Raw genomic sequence first — 22,780 nt, forward strand, 5'->3', positions numbered from 1 at the left:
AAACAGAACATGATTTTTAGCAAATATTTGGAGCAGGAAACATCAGTTAAGGCTGCTGCTAAGGTAGAAAAATGATGGTTTAGAACTAAGTCTTGGGTGTTATGATATTTATAAGCCTCCATGATTAATGGGAGAGCCTATGTAAGTAGCAAATAGAATAGGGAAAGGGACTAAGTGTAATTTTGCTGATGCAGGGATATCTCAGATGAAGAAATTCCATGTATCTCTGAGGGATCAGGACCTTCTCCTTCACTTAAAGTCTCAGAGAATAGTCTAGAGTATTAAGATGTTAAGTGGCTTGCCCAGGGTCTCACAACTTACTAACTGTGCCAGAGTTCTTTCTAGTTCTGAGTTCAGTTCTCAATCTACTATGCCATGCTGAATCTATATATAATGAACAATATCTTTAAAATTTTTGGTTTTACCATATCTATCATCATAAGGCCTAAAATTATAGGGGAGGTATTTTGAGAATTTATTTTCTCATCTGATGTTAATCATAGGGCAAGCAATCCCATGATTCTAATGTAGTGGGACCTCTCTCTACCAATGAAGTGTGCAACTATGTCCAACAGTCATTTATTAGAGAGTGACCTGAGATTCAGGGTAATAAACTGATTTTGCTCAGGCTCATACAAATAGTAAGTATCTGATGAAGGGTTTTAATACAGGTCCTCCTGCCTCCAACTCAAATATTCTATTTACTATACTAATCTAATTGGAAAGACTTTATAAAACCTTCTCTTTAGATCTTGATAGGGAGTCTGAGAGACAAAGGAAGTTCTAAAGGTCTTGGAAGCTAGATAGATTCCAGGTTTTTCTATCTACACTCAGACTTTTCATTAACTCAATCTACTCATTTAGGAAAGTGCATGGGGATCTAGATAAGAAAACAGAAGATTACACAATGATATGGCTAGGGTGAGTTTAGGGAAGAATCTGAGTGACCCATTCAAGCCATGTGTCTCCATTCATTATTTTAATCCCTGTTGGAAATAGGAGCAGTTCTAATAAATTGGGAAATATATCAATACAGAGAAAGTTACTCACAAATTATTTAGGATCCCCTGCCACAAATGAAAGAGTTTGTTTCTTTAGATTATAACAAAGAAAATTGCACTCATAAGTCTTTGCCAGCCACTTAGAAAAAAACTGATATTCAATACTGATTTTTAGATTTACAGATATTAGTAGAGTTTGGTGTGTGGAAAAGGGCTATGGAAAGGAGATGGGATAGCTCTAACTCAAAAGGTAAAGGGGTGTGTGTGTGTGTGTGTGTGTGTGTGTGTGTGTGTGTGTGTGTGTGTGTGTGTGTGTGTGAAATCATAGCATATGTCCATTGGAGGCAGCATGGTGTGGTGCGAGCAAACTCAGGGTTCCTGGATCCAAACCCTGCCCCTGTGTGACTTTGGCAAAGTCACTTTTCCTCTCTCAGGCTTCATTTCCTCATCTGTCAAGTGAGTGAGCTGGGCTGCAGGACTCCGAAGTTCCCTCCCTGATCCATTGCTACTCATGTCCTCCTATGAAGCCAGTAACAGTGTCAAATCCTTTATCATCATCAACTTTGAAACCCAGCAATCTGAATCTGGCTTGTTGGTAGTTTACAGCTTACACATTTCCAAGCCTGAACACTTTATGAGTGGCATTTTGATGTGTGTTGTGTAACACATTGTGCCTAGCAAATAATTGGTGCTAAATAAACATTTGGTTAACTCAATAAGATTATCTAGTTATTGTGTAGTAAAAGGTCATTCACTGGAACTTCTTTCTGAAATAGCAGTAAAGCCATCATGATTGATGACCACAATTTTTAGGCAATCAATTGGCTTGTATATATTGAAATATCTTACTTCTTGGTGTGGTGTTTAGTGAGAGTTTGGAAGTGATGGAGAAGATCTGAATTAGTCACTGTGTCTAAATTTGTTGTTTATTTTGGGGAGGAAAAGGATAGGGCTTGGAGACTGAATAATAGACTTGGTAGAAACTTTGACAATATTTTAATGATGGATCTGTTATCTCATTGGCCCACTGGTCCATACAATGAGCTGGGAGTTTTTTGGTATATGAAAATATTTTGTACAAGGGTAAGTGCATAAGGCTTCCTTCCTTCAACCCGCGAATCACCTTAATTGTGAGGACTAACATGAGTTTATTCCTAGTGGAGATTTCATAACCTTTGTTATGTTAGGGCAGGGGTGGCATATAAAAAGGAAAGAAAATATCTTTGTGGAAGATCTTAACCATGTTTTGTGTTTTGCAGAAATATAGGGGTGAGTCAGAAAATCTTGTATGTTTCTTTCAAATTCTCTCTTTGATTCTATGAACCTCTCTTCTTTAAGTATTTCCTCAAGCTACTAAATTCTACAAAAGATGATATACAGAATGAAAATAAAAGGATACACCATATGTACAAAAATATTTGCAGCAGCTCTTTTTGTGGTGGCAAAGAATTGGAAATCAAGGGGATGCTCATCAATTGGAGAATACCTAAACAAGTTGTGGTATATGAATGCAATGGAATAATACAGTGCTATAAGAAATGAGGAGCAGATCAACTTCATAATAACCTGGAGACACTTATATAAACTGATGCTGAGTGAGGAGAGCAGAACCGGCAGAACATTATACATAATTACAGACACTTCATATCTGTGATGACTAACTTCAATAGACTGACCTCCCCTTAGCAATGCAAGGTTATAAGACAACTCCAAAGGACTCATGATGGAAAAGGCTATCCACATTTAGAGAAAGAATTACAGTTTGAATGCAGATTGAAGCACACTACCTACTCTCCCTCTTTTTCATTTTTTTGTTTTGTTTCTTCTTTCTCGTTATTCATTTAATTGGTTATAATTCTTTACAACTTGACTAATGTTTAATGTGAATTTATATGTAGAACCTATATGGGATTGCATGCTGCCATGGGGGAGGGTGGGAAAAAATTCAAAATCATAAACTCGTGGAATGGAATGTTGGAAACTAATAGTAAATAATTTTTTTAAAAAATGAGTCCATAGTTTGCATAAAAAAAGAGAGTGAATCAGATTTATTTTCCCCCTCAGGACGATAAGATTTTAGAGGTTAAATGACTATCCCTCAGAGATGCTGTAAGAGAATTCCTTACACTGAATGGGTATTTAGATTGGATGACCTCTTTTGTCTCATTTCTAAGATTCTGTAATTCTGGGAGAGGAAAAGTTGGTAGCAATAATATAAAATGACAAGAAGAAATGTAAACTGTTGCAGTTCCAATTCCATGTTATTCATTGACAAGAAAATACATCGAATAAGCAAGTTGACATATTAACAGGAACCCCTAGTATTTTGTATTGCCCAAATAAACTCTAACTGCCTTATGCAGGCAGACCCTTACCTATGATGCATAATATCACCTTCAAGAAAGAAACAACAAAATAGAAATTAGCCATCCTTAATACTGCAAATTAAATGGCATTATAGTTCACTCTGGGCCTTATTAATATGTCAAGGCAAGACAAATTTTGCAAGCATTGTTACTAGCAAAAAGAGGCATTTCATTATATCCCTAGGACTTCAGGGTTCTTTGGTTGACTTTTTAAATAACAATGACAAAAGGAAAATGCACACAAAATATAGAAATATGGCACACACAAAACAATGTGAGCTCTGACACTCTTGATAATCTCTGTCTTCCTTCAGGGTAACACACCTTGATTCTCTCAAGGTCAATTTCAAAGAATTGCAAATAACCACATTGCCTCTATTTTCATTATGGAATTGTTTGGGGGATTATAGAGGAAAATTTGTGGAATAGATATTTTTCATACTTGAGAAAAGTGGGAGAGTTTTAGGATTAAAATATATCCCCAGAGTATTTCCAGACCATTCTTCCTGATTAAACAAAAAACATATAATTCTAAAAGTGGCAGATATACATATGTTCACATACAGAGACATACATGCACACACATGTATACGGCCATTCAGATGCATACATGTCCAGACATATGCATGCATATATGGATCCTATGTACATTTCGATGGGTCTTGTGTGTACTCATGCGTACCTACATACACATTCATATAGGTATATACATATAAATATGTATGCACAGATGTGTATGTGTATATAATGCACACATATAATGTTATGGATATATGATATATACACATATGTGTATATGGATATATGTTTGTGTATGTGTGCATGTACATTGTGTATGTGTGCATGTGTGCACACACGTGTATGCGTGCATGTGCAAACATGTGTGTCTGCACTGCATTGCATGCATGTGTATGTGTGCATGTAATCACCTCCAATTGCCAGCTTCAGGACTGATTGCCATGTGAGGCATTGCCTGTGATGGAAAAGCTTAATTTTTAATGTTATATAAATTTTAGAAAAGCTCCCAGACAGCAGTCCAGGAAAACCTTTTAATTATATTTGATAAAACAAAACAAAAAAAATAAGAAAACTAAAAATGGCATGGCAGATTCCTTTCAATCTTTCCTGTCACCATCTGTCAAGCTTCACCATTAGTATTCTACACACAGAGTTGATTAAAAGAGTTAAATGCTCACAGTTGTCCATGTGATAGGAAAGCAATGAACAACTGAAATGAAGATTTATTGCAAGAAGATGATGTGTGACTTTCCAAAGCATACTTAAGTTACATCACATTTGGGTTCATTTATCCATTTATTTCCAATTTTGGTGGAAACAGAAAGTTCAGAAGCTTGAGTAGACAAGCAAGCCCATTCATCTTAATTGCTTTAGAGTGGTCACGACAGTGTAGATTAAAATTGTTAGCAAGAATGCTCGCTTAATCCTATCATCAATGTCATTTAGCATTGAAAATAGACCACAGTGTAGATTGCCCATACAACTTTGCCAATATTTATAGGAAGCATAAACTCTTTAAAGATTTCAGCAATATAGACACTCTCTCCATACCCTCCATTTATTTATTTTGAATAAAAGCCCCATCCCCCTCAAAAAAAAAAGTTTGTGAAGGGAATCATCGTGCCTCCATAAAGCAATTAAAAATAAAACAGCAACTCAACAGGGGTATTTGACAAAATAGATATCCAAAGTGGGTCTTTTCATTTCTAAGAAAATTGTTACACAGTCATCTCTTACTGACAATCATTTTCATGAACAATTCGATATATAAGGGAAGCATATATCTTCAGTCCATGTACATGATCTTATTTTTTATGTTCCATTTTATTGCTTCTTCTCAAGAAATCAAAAACTGTATCCAGCTGAAACAAATGTGAAATAGATGAAAGGAGGAAGTTTTTGAATGGTCTAGTTATTTTCCACATGATTCATTCACTTTTAGCTGAAGCTTCCATAAAAACCCTGAATTACATTATAGTCATTTCTGATGCAACCTCTCTTAACTGTTTGCAAATCATTTATTTTGCACCATATCTATTAATAATACTTCACTTTTAGCTTGGGGCATAGATACATACTCATTAAAACATGTCCCCTAGATACTACTAAGAATTACATCACTATGAAGAGATTTTTAAAAAATCTAAAATTGGATACAAAGACACATTATTCCTTTAGTTTATCAAAGGATTCATTCCTCAATTTTAACTGGCTCTGGTTAAGTATCCAATGGATATGTATTGGCCTAAAATATGAAGTGACCTAATCGTGACCTAAGGTGACCTAAAATGATATGGGCAATATAGACTTTTTGGTGATGATGCATAGATTTCTAAAAAAAAAAAAAAAGGCAACAAAAATGTCTTGAAATGGATTGAACTTCAGGGTCTTGGGATTTTCTTCCAGCAAAGGAGTGTTTTCTTTTTGTTTATTTGTTTGTTCTTTAAAGACCAACTATAAAGGGTTAAAAAAAGACTTTCAGTGGAAAGGGAAAGAAGTAATAAAAATATGTATGTATATTATTTATGGGTATTCTTTATGGGCTTCTATGAACTCTATGACAAAAGGACAATATGGTGATTTGAGGCAGATCACAGAAATAAAAAAAAACTTTTTGATTTCACATAATTCTTGCTTGGAATTAACATAAAAATGGTTAAAAATGAATGGAGGGACAAACAATTTCATTGTTAAGAGAATTTTTTTCAACTTAGATTCAGATGCTTTTCCTTAAAAGGCTTATACAGCAATGAAAAAAATACTTTATATGAGTCTTCCAAAGAGGAAACACTATCATGCATATGAAAATTTGGCAACAAAAGTGCCAACTGAAGTTTTTCCATTGAAGAGAGAGAAAGAGAAAACAAAACAAACAGAAATGTTTAAGTATCCAAATTTTTACCTAAAGGTTTTGGCTAAAAATAATTTGAGGCAGATAATCAATGGAAATATTTGTAATTCTGTTCAGATTGTCATTTTTCTGATCTTATTAATTTGGAAATATGGTTGGACAGCCTTCAGGAATAGTAAATATTAAGAAAAATTTAAGAAGAATTATATATATATATTAATTGATATAGAGTAAAATAAACAGAACTAAGATAATCATTTAGTCAATGACCACAATAATATAAAGGGATATGATTTTAATAACTTCAGAACTCTGATCAATGCAGAGAGCATTTTGACTTCAAACAACTAATGATAACACATCCCTCCCACCTCTGGAAAGATAGGAGATAGACTTGAGGTAGAGAATGAGATATATGTTTTCAGACCTGCCCAAAGAGTTGATTTGTTTTGTTTATATATACTTTATTACACAGGGGTTCTGAGGATGGGAGTGAGTCATTGGAAAGTTACAGAGATGGGAAAAAAGAAAGAAAGGAAGCTAAAAGTAACACAAAAATACACAGGATAAAGCCAAAGGAAGTGCAGAAGGGGGCATAGAAAGACACTGGGCAATTTTATTATTAACTTTAAAAATTTCATATGTGCTTCAAAAATGACTACACAAAGAAAAGTTTACAACTTAACATACAATCTTCTTTTTTCTCTTCTTGGCAAATTTGGGTTTGTGGATGGTCATTAAGTTCAAAATAGGAAAATAGTTTTCAATAAAAATGGCATACAGTGGAAGATGCACATAGTAGGTACTTCATAAAGAGATGACTGAATGAATGAAAAATTAAAATAATTTTTAGAAGATAATAGTGGTTTTTCATTTATTTTCTGCAAATAGTAGTATGGTCTGTCAGTGAAACTCTTTACAAAATTCCAAATATTATCTCCTGTCCTATCAGTAAAGTGGCAGGCCTCCATTTAGGGGAGTGTTGGAGCCAATTTGTATTGGCTTTCGAGAGCTAACTTAAATTTTGTCAGTGGGAGTGTTTACACATTGGAAATCAAATGCTGGGAATCAGGACTTGATTTATCATTTTATTGATTGCCTAGACTTAAGAAAATGACAGAGACATTGTCAAAATTGTCTATTAAAATTAAGTGTGCCTTGCATTTTGGAGACCTGTTATTAAACAATGTCCAGCACACCTTTGCCTCCATGCCTTTTGCCAGACTGTCTCCCATGTCTGGAATGTATTTTCTCCTCACCTCCGGCTCTCAGAATTTTTAACATTCTTCAGGGCTCAGTTCAGGCTGCTTTTAGTAAGGCTTTCAAGAACTCCCTTGTTCTTGATAGTCTCTTTCAGGTGAGCAAGTAAGTAGCTATCTGTTTGTATCTTATAACCCTACCAAGGGCAACAAAAACTTTTTAACTTTCTTTTTGAATCCTCAGCACCTACCACAGTGCCTAGAATATGATTTTTTTTAAAACTACTTTTAAGGAATTCTTATTGAATTGGAGTGGAAATGTGTCTATTAAGCAATTAGATGTATTTGGAACTCTGATGCCTGTTAAATGTCTTTTAAAAGAATGTGACTTATGATTACATTAAGGGAAAATATCATGAGAAAAAAAGGACTCCAAATGTTTGAGAACTGAGTTCATTTATAAATTTAGGACCTAAAATGGATTTCAGACACTTCCTTCAGACATTTCAAATTTAATGTCAATCTTTGTCACTGTGGAGGAACAAAGCATTGTATGAAAATAGACTGAAGTCATTTCTTTAAACATGGCAATGTGATGGTTGTGAGTAAAAAAGAAAAATTGAGAACATGTTCAATTGTATCACACATAGTTCATAAAACTGACATAAAATGGGAACGCCATGAGAAAGAAAAGCTACCAGGAGCATGTATCATTTTGCTGCCCAAAGCATGTGGAAAGAGCACAGTATTTGAGTCAGAAACTCTGAGTTCGAATCCTTGCTCTGTCACTTAACTACTCACATGACTTTGGTAGGCTCTCAATGTCTCAGGGCCTCAGTTTCCTTATTTGTAAAATGAAGGAATGATATCTCAAAAACTGCTTCAAGTTCTAAAATTCTGTTATTACTTCTATTTTAAGTACCTCCTTTTAAATTTAATTGTTTAAAATAGGATTAGATCTATATTTATACGAAGGATCTGTTTGAGCCAGACTTGAGCACCTCCAATTTTTCCCCCCCTAATGTACTGTTCATTTTAGGGGACAAGCTAATTTAATATAATTGACATGTTTAATGTGAGGACTTATAATTTAGATTAATGAAATCAGCAGTAGCTAAATTCATACTACATAAATCTTTATGGACACTTATAAACCTTCTCTTGCTAACACTGACTCAGATTTCTTTATTGGAACTGAAGGTAAGCAAATATTCTCTTTAATGGGAAATCTTAGCATGAAATGTGAATTAAGAAGAGAATTGAATAGTGTGAACAAGTAACATCACAACACATGTTAAACATCTGCTGAAATAATCAGCTGTCTAAAATCGGCAACAACTGAAGATATGTGTTCATTTCTAACATCAAAAAATCAAAGTATACCAAGGAAGGGGAAAGATGAGGGAAAATACAGGACAAGAGGAGGGACACTCTACTCCAAGTTGTAAGTACATTTAGAAGATATCACTAAAGCATAATAAAGAATGATCTTTTAAGAAACAGAGGATTCCATAGGATAATAACTCTGGCTTACTTTTTAGTTATCATTCTTATTATCTTTCCATTTTAAAAGCATATGACATTATACTAAGAACATAAGCTTTTCTTCCAAATAGATTAAGACTTCTTCATTTTACAATTAAATATAGAACAAATCATACTACTCTGAAATTAGGAGTTCTTTCTAGATGCACATGCATAGAAGGAAACATTATATCATTTTTAGGTTTTAAAAAGAACTACAAACCACATCTGAAGCCCCCAGGTGGCAAAATGGTAACGAAAAAATAAACATATATAACCATGACACTAACTTAGGATTCTGCAAAACAAGACCCGAGGGAAATGTGGACATGTACTTTTTTGTTGTGTGTGCAGTATTTGTGGACAGTTTAAGACCTTTCCTCATTTTACAATAAAACCTAGAACGAAGAATACTGCTCTTTGCAGCTAAGCAATACAAAGTGAAGAAACAAGACAGAGTTCATGGTAGTGATGGTAACCAAAAGTCCTTTAAGTTGACAGGGAGAATCAAACAGAGAACAGGGATGAGTCCTTGAGAAGGGGCAACAGTCTAGTTATCTTTGATGCCCAAAATTGCTCTCATGAGTCCAATGTGATTGTCAACAACAGAGTCAAAGAAGATAACATCAAATGGTAGAAAAAAACCAGCATTAGAGTGCTGTGGATTGAAAGAAAATTTGGTTCCCAAGCTCTTCAGCAACATAGCCAGAGTTCTGCTGCATTTGTTCAGCTGTGTTTCCTGTGTTGGGTGGCTGAGGTGTGGGAACTGGTTTGAGCTTGGAACTCTGTGGGGGTTCTGTGGTTTTTTTGCCTATGTGACTGCACATGTTTGCTACTGATTTCTCAATGGCTTCTAGGTTAGGGATATTTTTGAGAATGCCCTTCAGTTCCCTTCGAGGGACCAGACTTGGGTCTGGAACCACTGAGGATAGCTGCCTACCCAAAGAGTTCATTTCCATGGCAGGGGAGAGCCTGGAGTGATGAAAAACAGCTGGGCTGGACAGGGAGCATGAGGGAATGGGTGAAGCAGGAGGGGGTAGTGGTGGTGGTGGGGGGAGAGGAGGAGGAGGAAAAGGTGGGGGAACATTGGGGGGGTCTGGAATATTTTCCATAATTTTCTCTCTTGTCTTAGGGGGCAGATATTGTTGAGGATTGGGTTTTGATATCCAAAAAGAAGGTGAAGGAGTTGGCTTTTGAGTTAGTGGAGAAGATGTGAGAGGAGCATCAGCATGGGAAACGATGATTGGAGGTACAGTGTGAAGTTCAAGCGCACGTGAAACAGGTGGCAAAGTGGAAAATGAAGAGAACCGGCACCAGGGAGAAGAAAGCAAGTGTTGGGTAGATAACTCGAGTGGCTTGGTTTGGGCCGGGGACCAAGTTGCTCTTCCATTATGATGCCTCCCTCCATTCATGTCCTGAAAAGTTTGCCCTTTAAACTGCCTGGCTTTCTCTGTCACTAGCAACTTTGTCTCTTCAGCTTGAAAGGGGCAAAGGCTAGCACCCACCGTATTGGACTGATATCCACTTATTTCAGCCTTTGCTTGGAGGCATTCATTTTCCCATTGGATAGGATCCATAACAACTGGCCTACTCAGAACCTCATACATCTGCCTCCGAGTGAAGCTGGTTGGTAGAGTCCATGCTCGATGAGGGTTTTCTGCTGGGTGTTTCCGATAACCTTTCTTGGCTAACCTTCTGGGGGAGAACTTGTCTAGCAAACCTGTTCTCCATGGAAATCCAGGGCTTGTGGAACTTTGACCTCCCCCTTCCGCATATAAAGGATTGGGGGTTGTTAAGGGGTTCTCATCAGATAAAAGTGTGATGTTACTTGCAGACTTGGGTAGGTTATTCCTGAGTGATCCAGTTTTCCGAGCCTGCTTGTGTGCCTCAATTGCACGGGAAGCCACGTGACTTATTACTCTTTGACGTTCTCCTTCTTCTAAGACTGATTTATTTCCCCTGCTTTGTTGGAAATGGTACAGAAGGAAAAGACTTGAAAGAAAAGAAGATAATCACATGTAAGGAAAAAGGCTGGGATACAGATTTCATGAGAAAGCTTTCTTTTTAAGAGGAACACTACTAATGCTTCAGACTAGAAAAGGCCACACTGACTAGGGATACCACCAAAGCAAGACATTTACTTTCATTTACTTTCTAAAAGAGGGGAGGGAAGAGGAGTTTGATAGCCATTGAACAACATGAGTAAGTCTTATTTACAAAAACCTCCCTCTTTATAGATCTAAAGGAAAAAAAAAAACTTTGGACAATCTAGCAGACATTTTTATGTTCCCAGATAGTGTTATTCCCACAATTGAATAAATTGTGGGTCAGAGGCTGAGATCACAGGGGCACAGAGGCAAGTGAAGTTTGTGTAAGGGAGAGGGAGGACCTACTGAACATATACATTAGAGTGTAGTGATATTCCTAAAGAGAAAGTGCCTGGAATATCAACAGCCTCATCACAATGATTCTGCCTGAGAGAAGCACATACTTGTTCCTTAGTTAAAATCTGGGAGAGCATATGGGACAGAGAACAAGATTTTATGGTCATAGGATCCTATATGGAATATTTCTGATCCCAAATTTAAAAGCAGTAAAAGAAGTGAACACCAAGATTATAAGTGTATGTTAACATAGCATCATAGATTTAAAGCCTGCCAGGACCTTCAACGTTGTCTAGTCAGTTTCTTCACTTTACAAATGAGAAAATGGAGGCTTAAAGATTGAAGTGACTCATCCAAGGCTAGACAGGCAATTGGTCGAATTGAGGATTGATCTTGGGTCTGCCAAATAGGGCTCTTTCCATTGTGCACCAGGACCTCATTTTGAAAGTGATTATTTAAAAATATTTAAATGATATTCAAATCAGTCTTAAAAAAACTGCTCTTCATAAAGACTGATAATAGCATCTAGCTTGTACAAGTATATACTTATTGTCTATGAATTTGGACTGTTAGAAAAAAAATTCCAGCAAAAGCCTCAATATATGAGCAGTGTAGACAAAGGAACAAGAGTGTGTATCACCTATCAGTGGTATTCTAATTCCCCAAGGCATTCAATCCAAGTGTATTTTGGATTGAATTTTAATTAACTTTACTTAGAAGAATAATCTTCAATAAAAGTACAGGTAAAGATTGCTCATACAAAGTCCTTAAGTGAGTCCAGTACACATTTATACACGTCTCTCCAGAATGCTTGTTGAAATTAGAGGCATTTGTTCTTGTGGCTACTGGAATGGAACCTGATTTTTTTTTTCATTTTCTCATCAGAAAATTAAAGCATATGACTACATTATCTTCACTCTGTTGATCTCAGGACCTTCCATTTCAAAATCCTACGATATTATAATGTCTTTGGTCCTTTAAACCACTATAATTTTCTTTTTAAATTTCATGAAATTTTGCTTAACGTTTTCAATTAAAGTAGAAATGAGCAAAAAGTCCAGAATTCTGTAACTTTGCACTCTGGGTTTTCCCAAATGACAGTAAAAGCAAATGATGTATTCAGCCAGATGGGACACAGAAAACATCCCATTTATTTTAATTAGGGCTGCTTGTGTCCCGAATCACTATTCTCATTAGCACTACTATTTAAAGTTATTGTTCTTTCCTTTCTGGTCCTATTATCAACCATCCAGACACTGTTTGTTTTAATGTAGTATTGGAAAGTCCTGAGGGATAATGAAATCTTGTGGGATGGACCAGTTTCAAGATTAAGACACTGGTGATTATAGGATCATTGATTTAGAGTAGGAAAGGGGCTTTGAGGTCATTTATTTCAATTTTTCAATTCCATAGATGAAAAAAATGAGGCCCAGAAAGGCTAAAAAAGTTAATCAATGTCACTGGAATAGTAAGTGGTAGAACTAGGGTAGGTATTAAAATGGAGGGAGAAACTAGACTAGTGTTATAATTTATTATGTGGATGAGAAGCACAATGAGGGAAGAAGGGAAGATATATCATGCTGTAAATTAAAGGTTGTTGACACCAGCGCTTGAAGAAACACTCAAAACAATCATCTTAGGGAGTTAGTATTATACAATAAATAGAACTTCAGGTTTTTAGTACCAGTACTAGCTCTGTTACATCCTACCTGTGCAGCTTTGGACAAGTCACTTCCTCTCTGTGGGGTTCGATTCCCTCACCTGCAAAGTTATTGGGCTAGGTGACCTCAAAGATCCCTTTAAGTCTAGATAAATTGTTTTGGTGCTTAAGAAATTGGGTGAAGTGTAGATTTCCTAAAATCTGGAAATGCAGAATTTGTAGTTAGAGGACCTGAGTTTGAATCCTGTGTCTGGCCTTTAGCAGCTACAAGATCATAAGCAAGTGGCGTAAAATATCTGAATTTAATTTCCTCCTTTATAAATTGGGCATATGAAAAGTACTTATACTCCCTTGTTCTCAAGGTTTTGAGGATTGATTGAGATACAACACATGCCGAATTATCTGTAAGCCATAGAGCTTCACTGGTGTGAATTACTTTTTATAAGGATTTTTCCTGGTCAAACAAAATATTATATTTTCCACTTTGGGGCTATCTACCCACTAGCAACAAATATGCCAGAAAAAAAGGAAAGACACTTTGAAATAAACTGGAAATGATACTGTGATACTGGAATGGCAGATGAAGTAAAAAACAGTAAAGGAATAAGTCTAAAGTCAATGTTGTCATCATATATGTAAAGATGTTATTAAATGAATATGAGGAAGGACTCATGAATGGCAATGTGAGAATCCTCACTACTGAGCTATCTAAGACTAGACTACTACCATGGAGAGGAGGAGGAGAGTCAATAACCTGATGAGTTCAGGCAAGTTAGACAGTCATGTTAAATAGTGTAGCTCACCAGTTCAGGTCAATTCCGTCATCTTAGATGATTTGGAAAAAAAATAAAAAAATAAAACCCCAAGCATTCTTCTTTTTACCCTTTAGGGTAATTATTTCTTTATGGACCCAGTTGCTAGGGATTGTTTACCAGACTAACATCTGTCTTTAGAATATATTTATCTCCAACATGCTAGAGACACCAGTGCCATCTTTCAAGTAGTAGAAACTGGAAACATGCCCTAAACCACAAAGAATGGTTTGTCACTCTGGTGGACACACATTTGATCACTAGAAAAGGTGGTACAAAGAAACTCTTCAGGCTGACCCTTCTCCTTTCCTTATAACATGCTGTCAAAGGAGAATCAATCAAAGGGAAAATAGAAAGCAGGTCTAAGGATTCATTTGAAAGTAAATGTCTTTATAGCAAGACAAAAATGATTTAAAGATTAAGGCAGCAATTAATCTTCTCTACAGTACCTGTTCTCTAGAATTGCCATAGAAAAGTGGAATTATATTTACTTACTGGTGCCTATGAATCCAAAGGTGAGAGAGAGAATAGAAATCATAGGAAAATGTTTTTAAAGAGACAACATGAAATAGAAATTAAAATATTTCAATGATTTTGCTTTGAAGAGATGATATGTACAGTAAATGGAAATGTTTTTGTACAATATTTAAACATGAGAATGTTATTGATAATGAATGGTAGGAGAAAACCATGTTGCTTCTAGATTTCTGATCAAGGTGAATTATATTTGGTATTTTTACTATAAATTTTATGTCAAAATTCCCCTGAAACTTGCAGACCAATTTAATTTCAAAAAAGATTATTATTTATGACATTCTTAAGAAATGTTCCTATTCCTCTATACAGAAGATTTAGCTAATATATGGTTGCATTTAATATGATTCTAAACAATATTCAGATGCTTAAATGAGAGATCTTATGAAAACATAAAACAATAATAAAAATGTATATGCTAAGTTCATTATGGACTCCACATGAAGCTAATATTTAATGGCATCTGTTGATATTCTCTAAAGCTTGATTTATATTAGTTTATTCTTTCAAATATATAGTTAATCATTCAAATGAGGTCATATATTCTATAATCTAATACTTACTAATGGCCAACTAAAAATTTTAGATTGGGTAATTCAGAACCAAATAACTTAATCTCAGAATTTAGTTTTCAAGAACTTTCTTTGTCAAAAAAATTCAAATACTTGCATTAACAATGTTTCCTAAAAATTCAAACTAGAAACACATCTGTCCTATCCCATTTTTCCCTCAAGTGGGTATAGCCCAACTATTGGTAACAAATGTGAACTGACATGACCAAAATTTTGGTTTTCCAGATGTTACTATATGCTATTTGAAGCATCTTTTTTTTTAAAAAAGGGGGTTAATGACTGAGATTTTTATTTAAACATAATCATGCTTAATCTTATAGATAACCACTTTCAACTAGACCAATGAAGAATAAGACCAGGAGAAATTCAAATTACAATAGATTAATTCCTGTATTCAGCAAGCAAGACTTTAATGTTCCTGTAATTTTAGAGAAAATTATGATAAATTTTAAATAAGAGTTCTGTACATTGACTTCTTTCAGAAAATAGTTTTGATGTTATATGAGATTTATCACATGCATATAATTAAAATTTGTATTTATAATGACTGATGATTTCCATGTTCCAAGGAGGATTTTATGTTTATATGGTTTGTTCTTCTCCAAGCTAATAAATGTGGATTTTGTATAGGAAAACAACAATTTTACTTTCCCTTCCATTCTCACAATATTCTAGCTAATACAAGACTTTCTAGATTTCTCATTCACATTTCATGTTTCATCAGCTCTTTAAATCACTTGGGTGTTATATTTCCTATATAGTAACAGGGAACTACTGAGTGGTTTCCTATGGGTAATAGAGCTTTTGAAATGATCAAAATGGAAGGAAGCATTGTTCTTTTTCAGTTAACAGCTGTAAAGTCTTTTAACTCTCACGTTTCCTCACGTGTCATTTTAAAATAAATAATTTATCTGCATACAGCACAGTGCTAAAAACTCTCCTGCCTCTTGCCCCCAAAGTCAAGCTTTTTCTAAGACAATATCAAAATGTATTTAAGACCATCTTCTCATCACCAGCACATGAGCCCTTCTCTCCTCTAAATTTTGGAGGTTCTGTTTTTCAAGACCTAAAAAAAAGTCTTGAGAAATATCATGGATTTAATTCAGTCCTAAGTTATTTCAATAATCTCAAATTTTCTGTTGAGATGTTTTTCAATTCTTGTCTTCTATGATATATACTTTTTGGAATCTATCTTCCTTGGAATCACACTCTAGATATACTATGTACCAACTATACTCCAATGGATCTGTGATCTTGTCACTGATGCAGATCAAAGAATTTGAATATATCTATAACAAAATAGTTCACTTTGGTAAAGGTTTCCATGCTTTACTTAATTTCTTGTTCCCAAGAATTTTCTAAATCCTGCCTGAACTGAATTAGATCAAATTTCTCACTCTCAACCTGGCTCTTTTGAGCTCAATAATCATTGTTAAAGACAATTAAAGATCAAGTTCATTTAACTTTGTCAATTCTCATATGCAATTGAATGTTGTTTTACCTTTTAAAAAGGAAAAAAAAAGTTTAGGGAAGACTTACCCTCTGGGAAGTGACCTGTTAGTTTTTTTTTTTAAATTTTTTCTAATATTTTCATGATGGTATCTATTTTAGTGGAATTAAGTGCCTACCCTCAGGTAGTCTTTCACTAAGTTCATTTAAAAAATGAAGATATCAAAGTTGTCTGCTTCTCAAAGGGAGGCAAACAAGAATACTTACATTGTACTTCCACCCAATTCCTCATAGAGGTGGGGTCCCCCTGGGGGAGGTGGTGGTGGGGGGGGAGGAGGTGCTGCTGCTGCTGCTGGTGCTGGGGCTGCTGGTTTGGGTGCTGCCAGGGCCTGCATCTTGGCTGTTTTGGTGCATTCTTCTTGTCGTCTTTGGGAAATTAAAGATTTTTTAAAAGTTTCTTACCAAGATTCCATAAATATGAATAGTCTATCTTCTATCACTAACACTAATATGAGGGAATAAGATTTGCAGAAAAAAAACATTCACAATAAATTGAATAATTAGCATATGAGAAAATACATGATTACTTATATTGAAAAGAGCCTACCATGGGGTTATTTTTAACTCTCCAGATATCCCGTGGTTTTAAAATACTTTCTAGATCACTAATCAAAGGACAAATGATTAAGGAAGGGAGAACACCATAGTGGGAAACAATGAAGGCGGGAGAAATATTGGCATTAGTTTCAAAAGACTTCAGGTGGACTCTGAGGCCTCAGGAGTCACCCTTTCCAGTGGTGCTATGACCATAGCATGTTGTTCAATCTCCTTAAGGCTTAATTTGTTCAGAAATAAAATGGCAATAATAATAATACTTGCAACAGTTACATCACAAGACTGTTGTGAAGGAAGAGTTTTGAAATATTAAAACTCTATAAAGGTATGATTACATATCAAATTTCAGAAGGTATTAAAACTAGGTTTTTTGAACCTGCTGTGAATTATAAGTGAATCTTTGGGTCCTGTATCTTTGTCTATGTTTTGACAGTCCACTGTGAAGGCTATTTGTTTATTCAGTTTGCTTATTGATTCTGTGCTTATTTACAAGTATCACAGAGCCAGAGACAAAATAGTATGAGGAAGAAAACTTTCTCACATTCCACTATGATGATTGGCACCGTGAAGGCATAGACCAGTTCTAGATGTAGAGAAGGGAAAGTGAGTCATGCATAAGCAAGAACAATGAGAAGCCTATCCCCCCTGCCACTGCCCAAAGTACCTGCTGTGGCTATTGCATGAATTCAAATGTTAACCTCAGCTTCATTTTACATTTGATAAACCATTATGTTACATGTAAGATGACAGAATACTTACACTTTAAACCTGTTTGATGAAGTAAAGAGGAGGAGGGGGAAAGAAAAGAAAAGCAACAATTAGAAAGATGATATTTGTGAAATATTAACATTGTCTCAAAACCTCTCACTTTTAAATGAATTTCTTTTATATCATTCATTGCTCTAAAAATCTTAGAAGCAGCTCTTAAAAAAAAACCTTCCTTCTAGAAAAGCTTTAAAACACAACAAAAGTAAAGGCTAAGTACAATCAGAATAAAATGATTAGAACCTGGGTATGGACAAGAACTCTGATCATGAAACAGTATATTCAAGATGACCTAATCTTCCGAATTGGCTTTTTTGGTTCACCTGACCTGCAGAATAAGAAAGGAACAAAGCTGCATGGGAAGACATGATTATATTCTGGCCTTCACTTTGAAGCTAAAGTTTGAACTGGAAGGTGCCACCATTGGGTAATGAATTCATGATCCTTTTTCCTAATTGCTTTCTTGGTTTGTCCTACACAGTGAATTTCAAATGCCCTTATTAATAGAAAAGAATAACGATACTTTCCAGCCTTATTTACAAGCTCTATGTGTAGGCACTGAAGTGAGATTTTTAACTATTAGAATTTTCCACTGGATGGTAGGCAATGAAAAACTAATTTTGTTTAACTGTTATTCTTCAAAATGCAGTAAGTAAAATTAATTCATTGGGTGTTAAGCTGATCACTGAGCTAGAAAGCATTGAAGAATTCATCTACCACAGAGCACATACACAAATGTTTAAATATCAAGCAAGACTTAATTATTCCATTTTATGAGCTTTTAGTGTGACATCTTGCTTTATTCAGCACTGATCATTGCAGGGTATGCCAAGAAGCCTTCATGGTGGGGGTGGGGGGTTGTGTTGGTGGTGGTGGTGAGAGACTTTATTAATAGTAGGACATAATACGGCTACTTTGGATGAGAGACCAATGGAAAAAAGAAGGGAATTTATAATACAGAATAGGCAATATAAAAATTAGGTGCAGTGGATATAACTCAAAGATTTATATGTGAATTGGCCATTATTAGACTTTTATGTAGGCTAGATTTTTAGTGAACTCATTAATTAATGGAGAATCCATTAAAATTGAGGCTAAATTTCATATTTTTAATCTCTATTTTTGGTTATCAAATTTTCTTGTACTATCTTAATGCAAAGCAACATTGGAACATACAATGCTCATGTCCAAGTTTTGTTTGGAGTAATTTTCTCTGACTTTATCCAAAGCCCAATTTTCATACGTTGCAACAAAGATTACCATTTAAGAACACATTCACTCTGTGTCATTTCATCTAAGTTTCCTCAGATTTGTGTGTTTGCTTCTTTGTTTTAAGGCTCTTATACTCAAGGTTTGTAAGACAGCCTGGTTTAGGGGGAAAAGAGAATTGGATTGCCAGGAGATCTGGGTTTTAGTCCTGATTCTGCCAGTAACCATGTATGACTTTGAGCAAGTCATGATAGGTCTGATGGTACAGTAGAAAGTATACTTCATCCATTCCTGTCACTTACTTGGTAGACTCAAACAACCTCTCTGGGCTTCTAGCCCTCATCCTATACCATTAGGAGGATGGACTGAATCTGAATGTATTCAGAATGCTGAAATTCATTTCAGCTCTACATCTAAGCCAGTATCATGGGATCTTATGGGTCTCTGTGGTTTCCATTTATCTTTCAACAAAATGAAGGGTGTTGACTAGATAATATCTAAGGTACTTCTAAGCTCTATCTTTAAAGTGAAATCCCATCATTTAGATGATTGCTGAAACAACAGGGTTTTGGCTTATCATCTTTCTCTTTCTGCCATCCCAGAGACCCTGGAATCCTTCTTCTTCTATTAACAGTTCACCATTTTGCTTTTGGACAGCTATCATCACCACTTGACATTAATTTTCTTGGCTTCCAGAGCAAAAAAGTCAAGCCCTTTTCTCTCTCTGAACTTCAATTTTCTTGCCAGGAAAGAGAGAGAGGTGAGCTCAATGCTCTCTAATGCCTTCCTGGTTCAAAATGGCTTTGTTCCTTCATGTCCTTAAGATTCCCCTTGCAACCATCAATTAATACAATCATTTATTATAAAGAAGAAGAATTTCTTCTTTCACTCTTTCACACTCCCTCTTTCCCCCAATAATGAGTAACCATTTCTATGTTTTGTATATAAAGCTATCATTATATAAAAGTACTAAAAAGAAGAACTGTTCATTTTCCTCAGTTGTGTGTCATGATACTACCCACCTTCCTCTTGTGGAAGTAATACAAGTCAAGGGCCTGCCTCTCCCATACTGACACCAATAAGGCTGCAGTAGTAAGTACATACTCATTGACCGAATGTATGAACCAGGTCTCCTGAGGAGGACCCGTGGTGATCAGTTGCAAATATCCTGTGTTGCAGAATAATGTGAGGGCTAAGCTGCAGTCCTAGCCAAGGATTTCTTTCTGCCGCATTTAGAAGCCAAGGAATCTGAGAGGAAGACTTTGCACCAGCTTTATAGGAGTTCAAAATAAATTTGCCTCTTCCTCATGATAATGATAGCTAACAATAGTAGGTAACTTTGGTATAATTCATTAAGGTTTGCATAAGGCTTCAGATATATTATTACATTGGATTCTCGCAATGATTCTGTTAGGGGAGTGCTATTATTTTCCTCATTTTTGAGATGAGCAAACTGATGCTGAGAGAGGTTAAGTCCAATAGCAAAGTAATTATCTGCCGCAGGATTTGAAATGAAATCTTCCTGACTCAAAGTCCAAGTGCAGAGGGAGGCAGTATTGGGGCGGAGTAAGCTTGATTTGGAGTTATGTGCCTTGGTTTTGAACCCTAGCTCCAAAGTGTACTAATTATGACATCTTAGGTGAGGAACTTTATCTCTCTGATTGTCTGGTTCTGCAAAAGAGATGTATTTGCACTATATGCAGGTAGTGCTTACTTTATGAGCAAAGTATTTTGAAAGTCTTAAAGTTCTATGATCTAGCCCAGTGACAGAGCACATTTCATATACTTTGGGCTTGCCAGAGAATTGTACTGATGTTCCACAGACCATTAACATGTGGGAGTTATAATGCCATTGCAGATGTTGCAATATGAGAATACAGTACAATATGACTGTTGCCTCTATTTGAAGAGGGCTAGAACCATTTCCAACTTATTCCCTGTCTGATTTTTCAGCAGGTAGGACTACCCATTCCCTTGAAGCTCCCAGTTATTCTTCTCACTGTGATCATTTTTTCTCCTTGGGTACCTTCTGAAACTTTTGCCAACATATAGCCTAGACACTTGTGATCATTGTTTTATGTAGAAGTCCTGTAGGAGAGAGGATAACATTTCTAAAAGTTGTGGAAGACACTGAAGTTTGGGATGGGACCAAATTTAATGTAGCGATCTTCTGTGACATAGGTCACAGAAATTTAGAGTTGGAAGGATTCTCAAAGATACCTTACACCTGAATAAGGTTTCCTTTAATGACATATGCAACAATGAGATAACCAATCTTTGGTAGAAGACCACAAGTGAGGTGAAACCCATTAGATTGGTATAGAATAAAGTGTATTAGATTTAGAGTCAGATCTCCCTGATTTAAATTTCAACTCCGCACATTTTCCTTGGACAAGTAAGGAAATTAAGGTCTTGATGTCTTTATTTGTCAAAATGACTTGTAGCGTTTTTTTTTTTTTCTATTCTAAAGTTATGACCCTATGAATTCAAAAGGTTATCCTATCTCTTCTCTTCACTAATTGTAAAGAAGTATTTTCCTATCCATATTTGCCATTTTCCCCCAACTTATATCATCTATTCCTAATCTTATACTCTAGGACTAAACAGAATAATCTAATAATTTTTCCACATGTTGTCTTCCTAGTAGAATGAAAATACTTTCAGGGTAGGAACTCTTTGAATTCTCATTACTTATCACAAACACTGGAACAGGTAAGAGATTAAGAAATGTTTTCTGATCAATTGATTTCATAAACCAAATCTTCAACTACTTGAACACATTTTTTTTTTCTTTAGGAAGGCTTCCATAACAATGGTCACCCAGCAAATGATATTTTGATAGACTCTCCAAAGTACTGGCTAATGACTTCTTAAAGATCCATCAATGTTTACAATTTGACCTGTACTTACTGTCTGTAGCTGACCAACACGACCAAGATTGCAGGAATACAGCACAGGATGATAATCATGGCTAGTGCAAGCAGGGCCCCTTCAGTATAGCCAAAAGACTGCCCATGTTTCTTAACCAATGCTACTGCATCTGGTGTGCGGATTTCCAAAATTCGTCCTCCTTCACCGTAATATGGCTGAAAATCTTTATTGATATCTAGCAGTTTCCCATCTAGGAACCTTGAATATTAAAAATAAAGAAACAAAAATTAATGCCAGATACTTGAGAAGCCTTTGGAGGCAAGTGGACTGTCATTTAAACAAATGTTTCTTAAGTATCCAGCACTCAGACTTACACATAGGGAGTAGTTAGGGAATTTTTGTTAAATTGAATAAAGGATTGAAAATATATGAAGTGCTATTCAGTGAAACCTTTGTCCAACGAATTTCTGAGTAAAACTTCTGACAACTAAAGTTAACGGAGATATATCATACAAAAGAAAGGCTGAATAAAATGTCCTTATAGATGTAAATGATGAATTATCATTAATATATTTAGATAAAAGTAAATGCTGTCAAATGATTCCTAAGAGTTGGTAGACATATGTTCATGAACATCATTGTCCCTTTGATCTTGACTTACAATTTTAATTTGCATTATATATTGATACATGTTTTCAGGTTGGGATATAAGTGTGGATTCCCACATTCTCCAAATAGTAACAACCCCTTACTTATGCTGAGCTCAAACAATGAAAATTTGTGTTGGGAAGACACTTGCAAATTGTGCAATCCAGTGAAAATCAGGCAAGTTTTCTGACTTTTCAAGTGAGTTTCTTTATTGTGAAAATTATGGTGTGAGACTCAATAACTTCTTTGCTCTCTTTCAGCCCTAAATCTATCATCTTCTGGTCTCAAGATCCTCACCTATG

The 22,780-nt window shown here is 35.5% G+C and overlaps 1 protein-coding gene across 1 annotated transcript in view; it reads right to left on the reverse strand.

The window, feature by feature from the left end:
* Positions 1-22,780, reverse strand: part of LOC138172037 (protocadherin-15-like) — a 2,287,527-nt gene that overhangs the window by 15,048 nt on the left and 2,249,699 nt on the right. Inside the window, exons 32-34 of the mRNA XM_069101643.1 lie at positions 21,870-22,088; positions 16,638-16,796; positions 9,650-10,951 (exon numbers count right to left, since the gene is read on the reverse strand). Coding sequence (XP_068957744.1) covers positions 9,650-10,951; positions 16,638-16,796; positions 21,870-22,088 — 1,680 coding nt within the window. The remainder of the gene's footprint in view (positions 1-9,649; positions 10,952-16,637; positions 16,797-21,869; positions 22,089-22,780) is intronic.

Source organism: Petaurus breviceps, unplaced genomic scaffold, assembly GCF_028583685.1.
Source record: "Petaurus breviceps papuanus isolate PSGF00001 unplaced genomic scaffold, PetGlider_PUasm1.0 490, whole genome shotgun sequence".
Taxonomy (NCBI): Eukaryota; Metazoa; Chordata; class Mammalia; order Diprotodontia; family Petauridae; genus Petaurus; species Petaurus breviceps.